Raw genomic sequence first — 18,649 nt, forward strand, 5'->3', positions numbered from 1 at the left:
AAATTTCCTCTTTGCCTACTCACAGAAGAATCAGGAGAAGTCATGTGTGTTTGGGAGTTTGTGTTCCATGATGCAGGCCTCCCTTGTACAAGTCTTCTTGAAATGCGTGGCTCTCGCTGTGCTGCAACATAATATGTTAATCAATTCATGTTGAGGAGAAGCGGTAAAATTAAAGAGCGCTTCCTGACAAATTACCTTCTTGGCTACTCACAGAAGAAGCAGGAGAAGTCGTGTGTTTGGGAGTTTGTGTTCCATGATGCAGGCCTCCCTTGTACAGGTGTTCTTGAAACTGTTGCCCTCTGTGACGACAAGAAAGCCTGTAAAGTAGTTCTGTTTGGTCTGTTAGGTGGGTTCTCATCAAGGTTGATTCCCAGAGTGGCCGAGCTCCTGTCTAGACAAACGTAGCACGTGGAGCCACAGGCAACATGAAAAAGAAAAAAAAACAACAACATTGAGTTTCTACACTTACATTACAATAAAGTAATATGTTGTGCTTACCTCTGGCCTCGATTCTGGGATGAGCTTCTTCTTATCGTGGCTACAAGGCAGTTAGTTACAGGCTTGGCTAGATGTGGTTGAGCCACAGCTGAACACATTTCTGTCCCTTCTCGTTAAACTCTGCTAAATTCGATGCTGTGCAGGGATGTTCCAGCAGGGGCACATGAGGAGGTGTTGCATGGTCTGTGGTTCAGTGCCACAGTCACACTCGCTGTTCCGATCCTCCAGATGTCCCCATTTGGCGAGAGTGACTTTTGCACGTCCAACACCAGATCTTAGTCTATTTAGGCATTTCCGCGTTGCATACATAGTTGGTGTCTGCTCCTGGGGTCATTGCCTCGCTTGCTTTAAGCTCCATTGTAGTTTCTGGTGGAAGATTGTCAAGTCTTTCTTCCCGCCGAGTGACTCTTTCACTGCCTGTGTTCGGCGTTCTGAGGGGTGGGACAGTTTTCAGAAAACTTTTCCTGGACTTAAGGCGGCATTTGGCTGGTACATGGCCGAAGAGAGGATGTCTTTGGTGAGTGGACTGTGGATGAGCTGCTTTCGCCACATAAGATAAACTGTTAAAATACAGAAGAGTGAAATAGCACCATTTAGTGTCTTTTGAAAGAAAGATAAAACATGTCTAATGATGAGAAACTTACCTCGTCTGTTTTCTGTTCTCGCCTCACGATTATGACGTAAAAAAAATATAATACATAAAAAAATGAAGTAATGTGAAAAACAATTAAAAATAAAAAAAGTTTGAAAGGCCTTTCTAGAACTCATCTTTAAAATGTGATTGTAAAATCAGAAATAAAAACATGTAAAACGTTAAAAAGTCTCCCCTTAACTCGTCTAAGATAGTTTAAAAAATGTAAAAGTTTCAAAAGTTAAAAATTTAGAAAGTGAAACATTTCAAGTTAAAACTTTAAAAAGTAAAAAATGTTACAAGAGTTAAAAATGTAGAAAGTGAAACATTTTAAGTTAAAAGTTTAAAAAGTTAAAAATGTTACAAGTTAAAAAGTTAAATCAACTTGAGTTAAGGGAAGACTATTTGAAAGCTAATTAAAAAGTTTAAACTTTTAAAAAGTTACATCGAGTTAAGGGAAGGCTTTTCAAAAGGCTTGGCCTTCCCTTAACTGAATTTGAGTCCACACCAACCCCCATTCCATCTCAACATACAGGCCCATCCTCAACTTACCACCACAGACATGAGTTCAGCTACATCAACTGTCCTTGTCTTTACATGTATGAGCACCTTTACTCATGATACTTTTTAATCACAGTTTCATGTAAGGCTTTACTCACGGTTTGTTTCCATTTATCACTCTTCTATGATTTGCCTGGGATCATTTAAAAATGATAAAAGTGAATCCAAGTTAAAAAGGCCACTCCTCTCCGTCTCCCCTTCACTCACTCTGAAGCATGCTTCTCGTGTGAAGCAAACCTTTGCCATCGATAACTATTTTCCAATTCGATGTTTTCTCCATTTGTAATGCCAGGCAGGCAACAGGTTTATTGCTAGCATCACGCAGAAACCTCAGTGTCCAAAATAGGGGTGGATTTCATTATGTTTGCCACCAATTTATGTGATCAGTATAAAGCTGCTTTTCCAGCTATCGCTATCCACATGGGTTGGTAGTTATTTTCTATGTGGAAATTGTGGGGCTAATGGCAACATTACGTTTACCATTCTGAGCCCCAGATCCCATTTCATCTCAAGTCAACAAATGACCCACCACATCCCACCACTAATGTTATACACTTACGCCATTCGACGTCTGTCCTCGTTGTTCCAACTAGTGAAAAACATGATTTAGATTTGACTTACCTTTCACTGGTAAAAACACAGAAAACAGGATTGTGATAGCTGTTGTATGTTCGCACGAAACCTGAATAAAGAGCACAGAGGCCGAGAGAAAGAAAAAGAGGTCAAGTAATGAGCACTTCCACTCCGGATCCCATCTCTCCTCAAGTCAACAAATCACCCACCGCATCCCACCACTATTATTATACACTTACGACACCATTCACGTTTCGATTTCCATCCTTGTTGTTTTAGAAAATGCTGAACCGCATGATTTAGCTGTGACTTACCTTTCACTGGTCAAAACACAGAAAACAGGATTGTGATAGCTGTAGTACGTTTGCAGGACACCTGAATGAAGGGCACACTGAGGTCGAGAGACAAAAATGAGGTCAAGCAATGTGTTTTTGTCAGTGGTAGCAGTGGCTATGAGTTGCGTGTAGCCTTTCGAGCGGAACAAATCAAGAATGGGCTTGAATGAGGCAGATAGCATATCTTCATTAAAATCTCCACATACCAAGATCTGATGATGCTCCATTACTTCAAGGTACCGCAAGAGATTTCCCAAGCTTGGCAGAAAAGTGCGCAGACTGTTGCCTGGAGGCCTGTAAACGGCAGCAATCAACACATTGAGGGGATCTTCAAGTTTCACCACAACAAATTCAATGTCGGTCACACCCTGAACGTATTTCTTTTCCTGGGCCGCGATGTGACTTTTGACACAAATACCTACGCCGCCACCACGTTTTGTCGCCAAGTCAGGACAGTTTGTGTAAGAATCACTTCGGTTCCTGCAAAACATCGTGTAGCCTTCCAAGCAAGCACGTCCATCGGCCACTGATCCTTGGAGGTGTGTCTCTGTGAAGCACAAAACATCAGCGAAAAGCAGTTCGTGATGAGACACGATATCTTGCACGTGACAAGACAGCCCTTCGGTGTTATGATGGACGACAACCAGGTGATTTGCCCGATCTACCGACGGCATCACGTGAAGGAGGGGCATGACGCTCTCCAAAGAATCCTCTGCCATCTCAGCAAGAGCAGCAGTGATTTGTGGATTTGCATGAAGCCTTCTCTCATCCATATGCAGAATATGCAGACCACTGAGCGAAGTCACTCTACTCAGAGCTACGTACCCCATGCCGTGTTCGAAAACACCTTTCAGCGAAACTGCAGCCTGTGACGTTGTCATGCCTTGTACCTTGTGGATCGTGCAGGCAAAAGCAAGCTTGATGGGAAACTGTCGGCGCGTCACTCCAGCCTTGTTCAGCTTCTCCTCCAGTCTGTCAATGTACACGGGGTTAGCAGCACGCGCTGTGTTACTCACATGATCGAGTTCCAACCCAAGTTTCTGGACACGGGCTTCATTTGGATAGTTCACCAATTTGACAACTTTTGCAAACATCCCGTTGCACAGACCTGATTGAACATCAACGTTCCGTGTGATCATAACACGAGCACCCAGGGCAACTTTGATGGAGTCCGGGAGCTCATTCTTAGCGCCTTGCACAGGGGAAGCTTGCCTTGCCATTCTGCCAGTTCCTTTGTCTTTCTTGTAGTCATCCGCGTCAATCTGCACAATGTCCTTATGAAGCAGTTCCAGCATCGCAGAGTTATGGCCATCCACCTGTTTATTGGTGGCAAAAACATGCAGAATATGCTTTGGACACATTTCTGGGGAAGTGTACCTCGTGGCAAGGAGAGCTCTGTCCATTTCCGACAGTTCATCTGACTTTTCTTTGACGCGGAGTCGGTTCAGCAGTTCGGCAAAGGCGACATCGTCTTTCTGCCTCATGATGGCGGTGAGCGTGATCTTTTTGAAGTCGTCACGCCAGTGGTCCAGCCGCGTAGGATCGTACACGCACAGAGGTTTGGACTGTCTCACGGGAGGGAGCTGAAAGAAATCTCCAACAGCAAGAACAGACATGCCACCGAAAGGTAAATTAATTCCTTTGATTTGTTTCAACCTGGCATTCACGTAGGCGAAGAGGTCTTTCGACACCATGGAAATCTCATCGATGATGAGTATTTCGGCGATGGACAGCTCGGCTCGGACTTCGTCCAGTTTATTGCCCAGCCCGTGGTACGGGGGTTTGAGACTTCTCGGCAGTTTGAGTAGACAATGCAACGTTGCCCCGGAAATGTTGAACGCCGCCGTGCCAGTGAAAGCTGCGAGAACAACCGTTTGCTTGGAAATGTCGGCCTCCTCAGCCAGTCGTGGTAGTCTCTGCAGTATTTTGGTAGCGTCAGCGTGGATACACTTGATGAGATGAGATTTGCCGGTCCCGGCGCCACCGTTGATGTGGTAGAAGAACTGCTCAATGGGCTTTGAGCTACACACACGTTTTATGCACCAATCTCTGACCTTGTAGAAGACGGACGCTTGCTTTTGGTTCAGGTTACGATACATGTCGCGTAACACCGCGGGATCGATGGCAGCAGGCTCTGTCACGATGGACATTTGCGTTGTTTTGGACCTGACGTTATAGTCCGGGACATTTTCCTCCACGTTGTCGTTCGGTTCATCTCTCGCGTTCATTTCCTCAACGCATTCGAGTCTTTGCAACTCACTCTCGGGAGCCAGGTGGCACCATTCGTTTATGACGAGCCCACTCTCCTCCACCTCTTGGATGGCGTTGTCAATGTCTCGACTGTATTTCTCATACCTTTCTCTGTTCCTTCTGACAATTTGGCACACGCGCTCCACAGAGTCGTTATACGGTAACTGGACACAGGCGTTATCATGAAACAACTGATAGGAAGGACAGCGTTCAGATTTTAATTGGCAATCAGCACGATGAGGCAGGTACAGCTTGAGCAAGCAGCAGTAATATTCCTCCGGATTCTTTTGTTCAGAGTATTTGCAGTATTTGATGACGGCATGTTTTTCTGTTCTTTTCTGGACAAAGCCCATGTCGTTGAGCAGAGGCAAAACATTCTTACCTTTTGCTTGTTTGCCATAAACAATTCTGCACGTTGATGCAAAATCAGCCAAGCACATGACTTCAAATTCCTCAGTTTGAGGTCTGGATTTGTATTTTTCCGGCAGGCCAGTCATCCACACTTCATGAGATTCCTGCGTTTTGCCCTCAAGGAGCGAGAGAGGATAACTCATTTTCAGCGCATTGTCACTCGTTTGTACAAATACCACCATGCGGGAGGACTGTTTCATATGCAAGCCGCACGCGCGTGCGACACATTCCTGAGCACTCACTTCTCTTTTCTTGGAGTACGCTTGCATAATTTGCTTCATTTCATCGCTTTCGTTGACATTTGCGCAGCGGGAGTTTTCAATGACCGATTTGAGGTATTGGCTCAGACCGTGTTCAGCCTTGCTGATGTAGCTGCAGATGTATGCGATGCAAGAGTAGGCATTCAGGATGTATTGGATGTCCAGGTTTCCATCCCAGGCAAGAAGCAAATGGCGGTTGTAGTTGTTGACCCAGCAGTCTTTCGGTTCTCGCTTAAGCACGACAGAACTCGACGAGGCCGTCATGCGCAAACAGTTCATGTACTCGTCACCGGTGAGCTTACATTTAGCCAGTAGCTGAGGCAAAGTCAGGGATGCCGTTTCAGGCTCATTCAGCAGATTTAGCACGGGAACAAGCTTGGCATTCGACGCCAAGCGATCGTCATTGCGTTGATCTCGATTGTCGTCGTCGACGGGCGCAGGTCTGACGATCATTGTTTCATCGCACGGTTGTTTGGGGAATCCAAAGCGGCAATTTGCACCTTGGTGTTTGACGCACGATTTGGAGTGACTTTTGCTGTGCATCTGAACCTCTGTGACCTTTTTGTACAATTCCGGTTCCTTCTGCGGGTCCGGCAGCTCGGCCGAGATGTAGCGAGACACAAAATGACAGATGGCTCCATCCGTGGCTTCCTCAAATACAGGGGCACCTCGAACCCATATGAGGCAATGAATGTGAGGACTTCCTCTGTGTTGAAACTCCAGTCGGTAAAAGTAGTCGACGACCTCACCAATCGGTTGCGCCGGAGAGAGGATCAAATCTCTGAACAGAGCTTCCACACGCTTGTCAAACATGCGCATCGTCGTCACAGGATTGCTGCGTAGGATCTCACACTTGGTAGCCCAGTCAAGTTGGGCAAAATCCACTACTTCACCTTGTTGCGCTTTGATGGCGGTGATGACCTCTTCCCAACGCATTTCGGCAGCAGAAAATGTGCAAAAGAACGTGGGTGTGCCCAGCTGCCGGATCATAGCAAAAAGATCTTTGGTGGTTTTCTCCCAATAGGCCGGTGTACCTCTCAGCGGTGTCATGAATCGGACAGCATCTTTGCTGCGCACCAGTTTCTCAACTTCACGTTTGTCCTGAAGCATGGCATTGTTTATCCTTCGACCATCCCTGGTAAAAGGCTTACCTTTGCGCAGCTGTATTGTCATGCTCGACGTTGCCTGGTAAATTTCAGTCACAAACTGGGCAAAGAACAAGTAGTTGGTATCTCGAGCAAAGCGTTCATCCACGCAACACAGACGGCTTTTGAAATATTTGCTTGGTGTGAGTTTTATTGCTCTCTCTTCATCGAGGGTGTTTTGACCAGTGGGAAACTGCACTGGAAAAGCCATGGCCTCAAGCTTGGGAGTCTTGAAAAAGCTTACTGGGTTGTTTCTTTCTGCAGGAGCAACACAATAAATGCCCTCTGTAAAACTCATAATTTCCTCTGACACATCATTGGGTTGGAGACATGATTCAAGTATCACTCCACCATTTGGTTGATCAGCATCTTCCGAATTTTCTTGTTGCTGTTTGTTACCACTGTTGTCATGTTGTGAGTCACTGTTCATTCCACACAGAGCATCACTCTCAAATCTGTACATCTCCTCCAGAGCTTCCTCATTGTACTCACTGTCGCTCATTTGCGCTTCATCGGAGCTGCTCTCATCGTCAGTGAGGGTTGGGTCGCAAAGGTCCGCATCGTCGCGAATAGTTATGTCTCTGTACTGTGGATGGACTTGTTGCAGTTTCATCAGAGCGCTCATTAGCTTGGACCAAGTGACGGTTTGAAAAAACTGATGGCCTTTGTAGCAAAGCCGTCTCTTCAGTTTCACTCTCAACATCTGTGACTTACTTCTTAGTCTGGGCAAGACATTGACCGTCTCTTGTACTTCCGATGGCACGCACACCACATTTCCACGAATGGCTCGTTGTTGACCTTTGGGAAGAGGTACAATTTTGGCAAATGATATGCATTTTGAAATGAGGTGTCTCTCCAGTATGTTCAATCCACACAGTTCCTTTGGAATATCAGAGAGTGTGAGATTGTTCGCAACAGCAAGTGCAGGCATTTTACCATCTTTGAGGTGACTATAGCAAGTGTGACATATCCACTCCAGTTTTCTTTCAGCTGGTACGCTGCACGAGGCCTGACATTCATCATCACAGATATGGACAAATTGTCCCGTGAGACAACTTGCAACAACATGTCTGTTTTTCTTATAAAATCTGCGTTGACAAGCGCGTACTTGGTTCAGAAATAACGCTCTGTGGCAAACAGTGCAGACATATGTGGGGCCATTCTTAATTTGGGTTTTGAAAAGCTCAACAGCTTTAATAAGCACACAGTCTTTTCGCTCCCTACATAGTTGGTTTATGACTTTGTATTTTTTCAAAAGCGTACTTACTCTGCGCATTGTTTTGGTCCTCAGTGAATCAGATTTTGTTTTCATTATGCGCCTCATGATTTCCTGATGTTTTAATCGGAATTCAGGGTTGTTTAAATAACGGCGTGTAATGTAATAGCGCTGCCTGTTTCGAAACCCAACATCGTCACGGTAACGTTCTGTGATGTACGAACGCTGTCTGTTCTTAAACCCAACATCGTCACGGTAACGTTCTGTGATGTACGAACGCTGTCTGTTCTTAAACCCAACATCGTCACGGTAACGTTCTGTGATGTACAAACGCTGTCTGTTCTTAAACCCAACATCGTCACGGTAACGTTCTGTGATGTACAAACGCTGTCTGTTCTTAAACCCAACATCGTCACGGTAACGTTCTGTGATGTAAGAACGCTGTCTGTTCTTAAACCCAACATCGTCACGGTAACGTTCTGTGATGTAAGAACGCTGTCTGTTCTTAAACCCAACATCGTCACGGTAACGTTCTGTGATGTAAGAACGCTGTCTGTTCTTAAACCCAACATCGTCACGGTAACGTTCTGTGATGTAAGAACGCTGTCTGTTCTTAAACCCAACATCGTCACGGTAACGTTCCGTATTGTAAGCGCGTAGTCTCATCGTAAAATACTCATCTGTCCTATAACGACGTGAGAAACGGGAACGGTTTTTCTTCTTAAACTCATGATCCGTCTGACAACGTTGTGTAAAATAAGACTTATGTTTGGAACAAAAACTCTTGTCCTGATGATAACGGGTTGTAAAATAACCCAATTTCCTTTGTCTTACCGCTGCATTTTGACTGTAGCGTTCCTTCTCTTTAGAGTTCTTCATCATTCTCTTTAGTTCCTGTTTTTTACATCTCACTTCAGATTTTTCTTTTAACTTTTCCTGTGCTTTTATTTGTCGTTGGAACTTTCTCCTACTAGATTTCGTAATTTTTGACACATTTGGCAGCTGTTTACCTGTTGTTGTGAATACTTCACTGTCGTTATCGACAAATTCTTGGTAGTGACGCTCACCTGAACACGGTGTAGTCGTCGTCTCAACAAATGAGACCATCTCAGCAACAGGTCTGCTTGCGGCAGTGTCATCGATGCTCATCACGGGCGGTAACTGCGTACATGGCGCCATCTCATGGTTACTTACGGGAACTTCAACTGGTTCAAAGCAGATCGGTACAAGTTCATACGGCTCATTATCAAAGCATCTCAAGCTTGTATAAACCTCCATCAACTTATCGATCAGGTCGGACACACATGTGAAGAGCATCATGACCGCTGTGCCATTGTCATCATGGAGGCCATCTCGTCCTCTAGAGTGGGGATCAAAAAACCCATACCTGCCTTGGTGGTCTCGGAAAACAGCAATGCACGTTAATTGCATAATCAGAAGCGCATAATTGACCTCTGAGGTCAAGCACTGGAGTCTGTCACGAAGGTTCAGAAACAGCTCATCTCCGTAGAAAGAGGTGAACAAACCACCCATTGACTGACTCTTTATTAAGACATGCTGCTTAGAAAAACCACGCACAATCGCTGGAAGTTCATCAGCCGTCAGAAATCTGTCCAAGAAGCATCCTTGGGCTTTCAATGCAGCAACAGTACATGTATACAGTTCATTGCCGACATTAAGAACAGCATCAAGGTCAGAGCTGGTCAGGTGATTGAACTCCTGCAAGAAAGCCAGCAATGTAACAGAGTTAGCCACACATTGACTGTTTCTGAATTCTCCATATCTCGGATGAGCTTGGCTGTGAGATGCTAACACATACGTTACCAAATGAGGTTGCACAGTAGCCATGGCTGCAGCGGGAATGTCAGGCCCACTGTCACAGGAATCAGTCTCAAATCGTGCAATATTGGCACGGTGATGATCAATCTCAAAATGTGCATCAAGGGCACGTGCAGCAGTTTGACAAAGTGGATCATGGCCACGTTCGTCAGTTTCAAAGTGCGGATCATGACCACGTTCAGTTTGACAAAGTGGATCATGGCCACGTTCGTCAGTTTCAGAGTGTGGATCATGACCGCGTTCAGTTTCAAAATGTGGCTCAAGGCCATGTTCAAGTTCAGGTTCAAAAAGTGCAGTATATGCACATGTGTCAGGAGTTTCAAAAAGTGCAGTATTTGCACTTGTGAAGTCATTATGCCGGGTAGGTGAGGTTGGATCACTGCATGTAACTGGTGGCGGGGAGCATCGACGTTTGGCACGTCGCTCCCAGCTCAACTTTACAGCCTGGGATCGCCTGCCTTTCCTCGGCATGTCAAGTTCTTAAGGATGTGAGATAGAAGGAAGACAGAAGACAAAAGATAGAGCAGCCACAAGAGAGGGTATAGGGGGTCAGCCACAGGTCTGCGTCGCAGAAATACAGGTCCACGGAGCGTCGCAGAACCACAGGTCACGGAGCTCTGCAGGAAAAAAAAAACCATATCAATAAGCTACAATGTAATTAGTCATGCTTTCAATTTACAACTAACTCAAAGCAAAATTACATTATAATAAAGTAATTTATTAAAAGACGACATTACATAAACTGTTTTAACTTGTATACAAGAGGCTTATTGGTGAGAAGAATGTGGTACAAATGAATTTGTGGGCGGTATAGGACATCTTGAAAATATTATGGCACAATGTAATGATTTACAGTGACGGTTTCTGTCGCACTAGAGTTTATGAGATGGAGAAAATGAAACTTTGATTATGGCGGAAGCATGTCTAACTTACAGTATACAATGTTACCACAAATGTAAATGGTGTAGTGACCCCAAGTATAACATAAAGAATGCTAAACTAATCATTTGCTCCTGGATGTTTCTTTTGTATCAGATCAGGTATAAGTAATTTTGTCATCCAGCATGGGAAAAGACACCTAGGTTTTGAACTTCAGTGCTCACTACTTAACCAAAAGCACAATAACAGCGTATGACCTACATAAGAATAGTAATCAAAATTAAACAAACCATTGACTAAAATACAGAAACAGTGGCCAAATTTAATCACGATTTCAAAACTATCATCACAGGAACTATAATGATGATAACATAAAATTGACTGACTGATACATGCCTCACCTTGGAAGTTGAGTTATGTCCTGAAGGGAAAGAAATAACAGAAAGGGGAAAAAATAATAATTAAGTGACATTTCCACAATGCTTTGAATGTTGAAAATACCAAGATGGCAAAAATGAAGCATTGATCAAGGTGTTAGCATTGCTAACATACAAGGAGACAGTGGTGGCTCAATATACAAATGTAATCGGCTCATACTTTTACAATGACATACTAGGATAATCGACCAAGAAGGAAAAAAAAAGACAAGACTGGGATGAGATTTCAACATCATCCCGACCAGATTAAGTCACGGTGCCGAAATTGAAAGTCAATATTTCTTAACTAGTAAAAAACAGCTTTTAATTATACAGTAGGCACAATGCCCAAATGTAGTACTAATGATAATCATAATATTTTTAAATGTTATTTAACTTTGTTCCAAACTTCAACACTACAACACTCCGGAGCCGAGCTGCAACCAATTGCTATTGGACGTTTCGCTAATGCTAGCTAGCTAGCGGCAGTACTTCACTGAGAAAATAAACCAAATAAACGACTTCTGATGTAAAGCATCGCCGAAGCTACCAACCAAACGGCGCACACACGAAACAATCTGGGATCAGAAATCAGCACAACAGTAAACAATGTAACACGTAAATGTCTATACTTACTTTTTGGCAAACACGCACACAATCACAGCTACAGGCTCTGTCGATAACCGCCGTTTGTGACTGACCACTGTGCGCGGGCTGCAACAATCGCGATAAGCGGATATAACTCACGCGAGACTTGGCGTTGTGACGTCACTTTCCAACGCAACAATTTAAGCCCAAAATGTACATTGATTTTTCAACATAGGACACTGAAACACAACCGATTGTCAAGATGCGTTGTTTGTCTACTAAACATCAAAATGTATTTATTTTACAGTACGCTTAAGAATAGTGAAAACCATTGTGTTCGATTGTTCATTTGTTGCATCCAAGTAACGCGACGGAACAAAACTACAATGTGACGTCATATTTGGTCGCCGATTTGTGGCCCACAAGTAAACGCGAGGGGAAAAAACTACAATGAGACGTCATATCCGGTCGCCGTGCGCCACCTCAATTGTCCCGATGAAATAAAGACACTTGTATACATATAATTACAATTAATGAAATAATCAAAGTTTGGTATAAAATATTAAATTCGACACAGCAAACGCCTCTTATGTTGAAGCTCTTTACGCCTATTGAACTCCAGAGGCGAGCTGCAACCATTGGACGTTTCGCTAATGCTAGCTAGCTAGCGGCAGTACTTCACTGAGAAAATAAACCAAATAAACGACTTCTGATGTAAAGCATCGCCGAAGCTACCAACCAAACGGCGCACACACGAAACAATCTGGGATCAGAAATCAGCACAACAGTAAACAATGTAACACGTAAATGTCTATACTTACTTTTTGGCAAACACGCACACAATCACAGCTACAGGCTCTGTCGATAACCGCCGTTTGTGACTGACCACTGTGCGCGGGCTGCAACAATCGCGATAAGCGGATATAACTCACGCGAGACTTGGCGTTGTGACGTCACTTTCCAACGCAACAATTTAAGCCCAAAATGTACATTGATTTTTCAACATAGGACACTGAAACACAACCGATTGTCAAGATGCGTTGTTTGTCTACTAAACATCAAAATGTATTTATTTTACAGTACGCTTAAGAATAGTGAAAACCATTGTGTTCGATTGTTCATTTGTTGCATCCAAGTAACGCGACGGAACAAAACTACAATGTGACGTCATATTTGGTCGCCGATTTGTGGCCCACAAGTAAACGCGAGGGGAAAAAACTACAATGAGACGTCATATCCGGTCGCCGTGCGCCACCTCAATTGTCCCGATGAAATAAAGACACTTGTATACATATAATTACAATTAATGAAATAATCAAAGTTTGATATAAAATATTAAATTCGACACAGCAAACGCCTCTTATGTTGAAGCTCTTTACGCCTATTGAACTCCAGAGGCGAGCTGCAACCATTGGACGTTTCGCTAATGCTAGCTAGCTAGCGGCGATGATTCACTGAGAATATAAACAAAATAAACGACTTCTTATGTGAAGCATCGCCGAAGGTACCAACCAAACGGCGCACACACGAAACAATCTGGGATCAGACATCAGCACAACAGTAAACAATGTAACACGTAAATGTCTATACTTACTTTTCGGCAAACACGCACACAATCACAGCAACAGTCTCTTTCGATAACCGCCGTCTGTGACTGACCACTGTGCGCGGGCTGCAACAATCGCGATAAGCGGATATAACTCACGCGAGACTTGGCGTTGTGACGTCACTTTCCAACGCAACAATTTAACCCCAAAATGTACATTGATTTTTCAATATAGTACACTGACACACAATGGGACGTCAAACGCAGCGTGTTCGCTTCTCTTCGGGGGGCGGTGCAGCCATTTCTGGGGACCCAAGGTAAAAGTTTTTTTTTGCTTGATTTTATTTGTGTGGCGGGCTCTATCTAGTGTTGAAACTGAGAAGTGCAACAGAGTTGAGCTCAAGCTTCTTGTGCGGGCCATATTAAATTATGTTTTCAGAATTTGCTGCGGGCCAATAGAAACTGGACCACGGGACGCAATTGGCCCGCGGGCCGTAGCTTGGACACAGCCATAGAGGATGAACGGGAATGTCAAAAAAAAACAATTGCGCCATTATTTTTTTAAATTTGGAACAAAACGAAATATACGGTTTACAGTAGGTTGACTTTTGGGGTTAAAATGTTGAAAAGGGTTTAATCGGACAAAAATTGCAAAAGTTAGCGCAAATGTAGCTATTTGGGACACTTTGTGTTGAAAAAAGGTCACTTCCGGTTTATTTGGGGTCACTTCCGGTTTGATATGGGGTCACTTCCGGTTAGCCTGAGGTGACTTCCTGTCTATTTGGGGGCACTTCCGGTTGGATTTGGGGCACTTGCGGTTCATTATGGGTTCATTGGGGGCACTTCAGGGTCAATCCAAGATGGCCGCTCTGCTGCAAGAAAAAAAAAAATTGCGCCATTTATTTTTAAAATTTGGAACAAAACGAAAAAAAACGGCTTCAGGAGGTTCACTTTCGGGGTGAAAATGTTGAAACTGGTTTAATCGGACAAAAATTGCAAAAGTTAGCGTAAATGTAGCTATTTGGGGCACTTAGTGGTGAAATAAGTTCATTTCCGGTCTAATTTGGGTCACTTCCGGTATATTTAGGACACTTCCGGTTAAATATAGGTCACTTCCGGTTTAGCCGAGGTCACTTCCGGTTTATTTGGGGTCACTTCCGGTTTAAAAAGGTCACTTCCGGTTTATATGGGGTCACTTCCGGTTTGAATTGGGGTCACTTCCGGTTATCCTGAGGTCACTTCCTGTCTATTTGGGGGCACTTCCGGTTGGATTTGGGGCACTTGCGGTTCATTATGGGCACTTCAGGGTCAATCCAAGATGTCTGCCCTGCTGGGAGAAAAAAAAAAAAAATTGCGCCATTTATTTATAAAATTTGGAACAAAAGAAAAAAAACGGCTTCAGGAGGTTCACTTTCAGGGTAAAAATGTTGAAACGGGTTTAATCGGACAAAAATTGCAAAAGTTAGCGAAAAAGTAGCCATTTGGGGCACTTAGTGTTGAAATAAGTTCATCTGCGGTGTAATTTGGATCACTTCCGGTTTATTTGGGTCACTTCCGGTTTAATTTGGGTCACTTCCGGTTTAGCTGAGGTCACTTCCGGTCTGTTAGGGGTCATTTCCGGTCTAAAAAGGTCACTTCCGGTACATTTGGGGCAACTTCCGGTTTGATTTGGGGTCACTTCCGGTTTACCTGAGGTCACTTCCGGTCTATTTGGGGTCACTTCTGGTATGATTTGGGGCACTTCCGGTCCATTCTGGGTTCATTGGGGGCACTTCAGGTCAATCCAAGATGGCCGCCACACTGGAATGGGGGTCAAGGGTTGAATTGTGTGAGCATAGTGGAAGTGGGGGTGAATGGGAGTGAATGTGGTAAGCATAGGGTGAATAAAGGGAATAAATGTGGAATGGGTTGAATCGGTCGAAAAATGTAGAAATTAGAGTAGAAAAACGAAATTTTGGAGAATGTGGTTGAATTTCAAATTTGAAAATTTCGAATTTTTGGTAAGTGGGAATATGTGGAATAGGTAAGCAAAAGATGAACAGTTGAAAGTTGGAATGGGTTGAATCGGTTGAAAAATGTAGAAATTGGAGTAGAAAAACGGAATTTTAGAGAATTTTGGTTGAATTTCAAATTTGAAAATTTGGAATTTTTGGTAAGTGGGAAGTTGTGGAATAGGTAGGCAAAAGATGAACAGTTGAAAGTTGGAATGGGTTGAATCGGTTGAATAATGTAGAAATTAGAGTAGAAAAACGAAATTTTAGAGAATTTTGGTTGAATTTCAAATTTGAAAATTTGGAATTTTTGGTAAGTGGGAAGTTGTGGAATAGGTAGGAATAAGGATGAACAGTTGAAAGTTGGAACGAGTTGAATCGGTGGAAAAATGTAGAAGTTAGAAGTGAAACAACAACGTAAATGTGAAATGTTGAATCTGCCATAAAGAATGAATGGGGCAAAATTTGCCGTAAATTTGTGAAATTTGCGAAAACGGAAAATTTTTTGAACGAAAAAAATCTAAGCAGCCGTGCCATGAATATTTGGAATAAGTGAAAAGTGGAACGGAGTGAATCGGTTGAAGTATGTGGAACTAGTTAAGCGTCAAAAAAGTGAGCGGAAGATGTAGAATAATAATAATAATAATAAAGTACAACAATAACAATAGTGTGAAGGTCTTCACCTTCACACTAATAATAATAATAATAAAGGACAGGAATAACAATAGTGTGAAGGTCTTCACCTTCACACTAACTAGAATTTGCAATTCCTGAAGGAATTGCGTGTGAAGGTGAAGAAGTTGAATAATTATTTAAGGAATGTTGCAGAATGATGTTGAAACGAGTTGAATCGGTTGAAAAATGTAGAAATGAGAAGGGAAAAGGAACTGGGTGTGAATTTCAAAATAAAAGATGTGAAGTTTTTGGTAAGTTGTGGAATAGGAAAGAAAATGATGAACAGTTGAAAGTTGGAATGGGTTGAATCGGTTGAAAAATGTAGAAATGAGAAGGGAAAAAGGAAATGGGTGTGAATTTCAAAATAAAAGACGTGAAGTTTTTGGTAAGTTGTGGAATAGGTAGAAAAATGATGAACAGTTGAAAGTTGGAATGGGTTGAATCGGTTGAAAAATGTAGAACTGAGAAGGGAAAAAGGAATTGGGTGTGAATTTCAAAATAAAAGATGTGAAGTTTTTGGGAAGTGGGAAGTTGTGGAATAGGTAGAAAAAGTGATGAACAGTTGAAAGTTGGAATGGGTTGAATCGGTTGAAAAATGTAGAAATGAGAAGGGAAAAAGGAATTGGGTGTGAATTTCAAAATAAAAGATGTGAAGTTTTTGGGAAGTGGGAAGTTGTGGAATAGGTATAAAAATGATGAACAGTTGAAAGTTGGAATGGGTTGAATCGGTTGAAAAATGTAGAAATTAGAGTAGAAAAACGAAATTTTAGAGAATTTTGGTTGAATTTCAAAATAAAAGATGTTAAGTTTTTGTTAAGTGGGAAGTTGTGGAATAGGTAGGCAAAAGATGAATAGTTGAAAGTTGGAACGAGTTGAATCGGTGGGAAAATGTAGAAGTTAGAAGTGAAAAACGAAATTTTATGAAATTTTGCAAAATTTTATGCAAATATTAAAAGTGAAAACGTGAAAATTTTGAATTTGGGAAGTTTGGGAATGTCCCCAATGTGATTTGAATGTGTTGAATGATGTGAATTTCAAACTGGAACAACGTAAATGTGAAATGTTGAATCTGCCATTAAGAATGAATGGGGCAAAAATCGCCATAAATTTATGAATTATGCGAAAACGGAAAATTTTTGGAACGAGAAAAATGTGAGCAGTCGTGCCATGAATATTTGGAATAAGTGAAAAGTGGAATGGAGTGAATCGGTTGAAGTATGTGGAAGTAGTTAAGCGCCGAAAAAGTGAGCGGAATAAGTAGAATAACTAGAATTTTGCAATTTCTGGAGAAATTGCGTGTGAAGGCGAAATGTATGAATAACTTTTTCGGGGAATGCTGCCGAACGATGTTGAAACGTGTTGAATTACTTGAGAAATGTAGAATATTTGGAGAATTTGTGGTGAATTTCAAAATTGAAAGTTTGGAATATTTGGTAAGTGGGAAGTTGTGGAATAGGTAGGCAAAAGATGAACAGTTGAAAGTTGGAATGGGTTGAATCGGTAGAAAAATGTAGAAGTTAGAGTAGAAAAACGAAATTTTGGAGAATTTGGTTGTATTTTAAATTTGGAATTGTTGGTAAGTGGGAAGTTGTGGAATAGGTAGGCAAAAGATGAACAGTTGAAAGTTGGAACGGGTTGAATCAGTTAAAAAATGTAGAAGTTAGAGCAAATGTTGAATCCCATAGACACGACTCTGGTGGGTCTCATCACCAAGGGAGACGAGACTCAATACAGGCTGGAGGTTGACCTTCTGACCACGTGGTGCAGGGACAACAACCTCCTGCTGAACGTCGACAAGACCAAGGAGATTGTTGTGGACTTCCGGAAGGGTCACACCCAACACCTGCCGCTGACCATCGACGGTGCTGTGGTGGAGAGAGTGAGCAGCGCCAAGTTCCTGGGGGTGCACATCAGTGAGGATCTCTCCTGGTCCACCAACACCGCATCACTGGCAAAGAAAGCCCAGCGCCGCCTGTACTTCCTGCGGAAACTCAGGCGAGCGAGCGCTCCTCCGGCCGTCATGACTGCATTTTACCGCGGCACCATTGAGAGCGTCCTCTCCAGCTGTATTGCTGTGTGGGGTGGCGGCTGCACTGACTACAACTTGAAGGCCCTGCAGCGCATAGTGAACACAGCTGGTAAGATTGCTGGTGCTTCGCTCCCCTCCTTGAAGGACATTTACACCTCCCATCTCACCCGCAAGGCGACCACGATTGTGAGTGATGTGAGTCACCCCGCTCACTCTTTGTTCGAGCTTCTGCCCTCTGGGAAGAGGTACAGAAGCCTGCGCTCCCGCACGACCAGACTCTCAAACAGCTTCGTACACCAGGCTGTTAGGATCCTGAACTCGCTCCCCCGTTCTGCGTAGCGTCTTGTACTTTTACTGTCTGAACTGTCTGTATGCACACTGGCTCTTATTTGTTGTGTTATCTGTTTATTTATTATTTATTATTACTCTTATTATTTATTGTTTGTGCCTTTTTGTTTATGATGTTTTTTACTTTTGCGCTATGCTTGCTGGCTCCGTTTTGCTCCTCTTATTTATTGTGTTATCTGTTTATTTATTATTTATTCATCACTCTTACTATTGATTGTTTGAATTTTTTGCCTTCTTGTTTTTATATTGTGTCGCGTACTTGTATGTCTATCGTGTTATGTGTCTCGTCACCGTGGGATAGAGGAAAACGTAATTTCGGTCTCTTTGTGTGTTGTGACGTGGAGAGATTGACAATAAAGCTGACTTTGACTTTGACTTTGACTTTGAGAATGAATGGGAAAATAAAAAAAAGCAATTGCGCCAAAATCTTTCTAAATTTGGAACAAAACAAAAAAAAA

General features: G+C 42.9%; 1 protein-coding gene and 1 long non-coding RNA gene across 7 annotated transcripts; both read right to left on the reverse strand.

The window, feature by feature from the left end:
* Positions 1-1,478: 1,478 nt before the first annotated feature.
* Positions 1,479-6,528, reverse strand: LOC133143256 (uncharacterized). 6 transcript variants are annotated; one of them, XR_009710391.1, is made up of 4 exons: positions 3,976-6,528; positions 3,707-3,914; positions 3,021-3,570; positions 1,479-2,892 (listed from the first exon to the last, which is right to left on the reverse strand). XR_009710391.1 is itself a non-coding variant. In XM_061265111.1 (4 exons), the coding sequence occupies exons 1-3, from the start codon at positions 6,507-6,509 to the stop codon at positions 3,734-3,736; spliced, it is 2,589 nt and encodes an 862-aa protein (XP_061121095.1). In that variant the 5' UTR covers positions 6,510-6,528; the 3' UTR covers positions 1,479-3,570; positions 3,707-3,733. The 6 variants fall into 6 exon arrangements, 5 of the variants coding, with proteins under 5 accessions (XP_061121095.1, XP_061121092.1, XP_061121094.1 ...); XM_061265111.1 differs by having other exon boundaries at positions 1,479-3,570; positions 3,976-5,375; positions 5,502-6,528; XM_061265108.1 differs by having other exon boundaries at positions 1,479-3,570; positions 3,707-3,872.
* A 2,952-nt stretch (positions 6,529-9,480) lies between these two features.
* Positions 9,481-11,706, reverse strand: LOC133143249 (uncharacterized). Its single transcript, XR_009710388.1, has 3 exons — positions 11,651-11,706; positions 11,000-11,019; positions 9,481-10,336 (listed from the first exon to the last, which is right to left on the reverse strand). It is a non-coding gene; the product is annotated as an uncharacterized LOC133143249 (long non-coding RNA).
* Between the last annotated feature and the right edge of the window lie 6,943 nt (positions 11,707-18,649).

The sequence above is a fragment of the Syngnathus typhle genome, linkage group LG18 (genome assembly GCF_033458585.1).
Source record: "Syngnathus typhle isolate RoL2023-S1 ecotype Sweden linkage group LG18, RoL_Styp_1.0, whole genome shotgun sequence".
Taxonomy (NCBI): Eukaryota; Metazoa; Chordata; class Actinopteri; order Syngnathiformes; family Syngnathidae; genus Syngnathus; species Syngnathus typhle.

Bases quoted from the DNA above. Each gene is read 5' to 3' on its own strand.
- LOC133143256 (XM_061265107.1), bottom strand. From the start codon at position 6,509: ATGATCCGGCAGCTGGGCACACCCACGTTCTTTTGCACATTTTCTGCT. The intron at 3,915-3,975 runs GTACACTTCCCC...ACCAATAAACAG, and splicing joins AGAGCTCTCCTTGCCACGAG to GTGGATGGCCATAACTCTGC.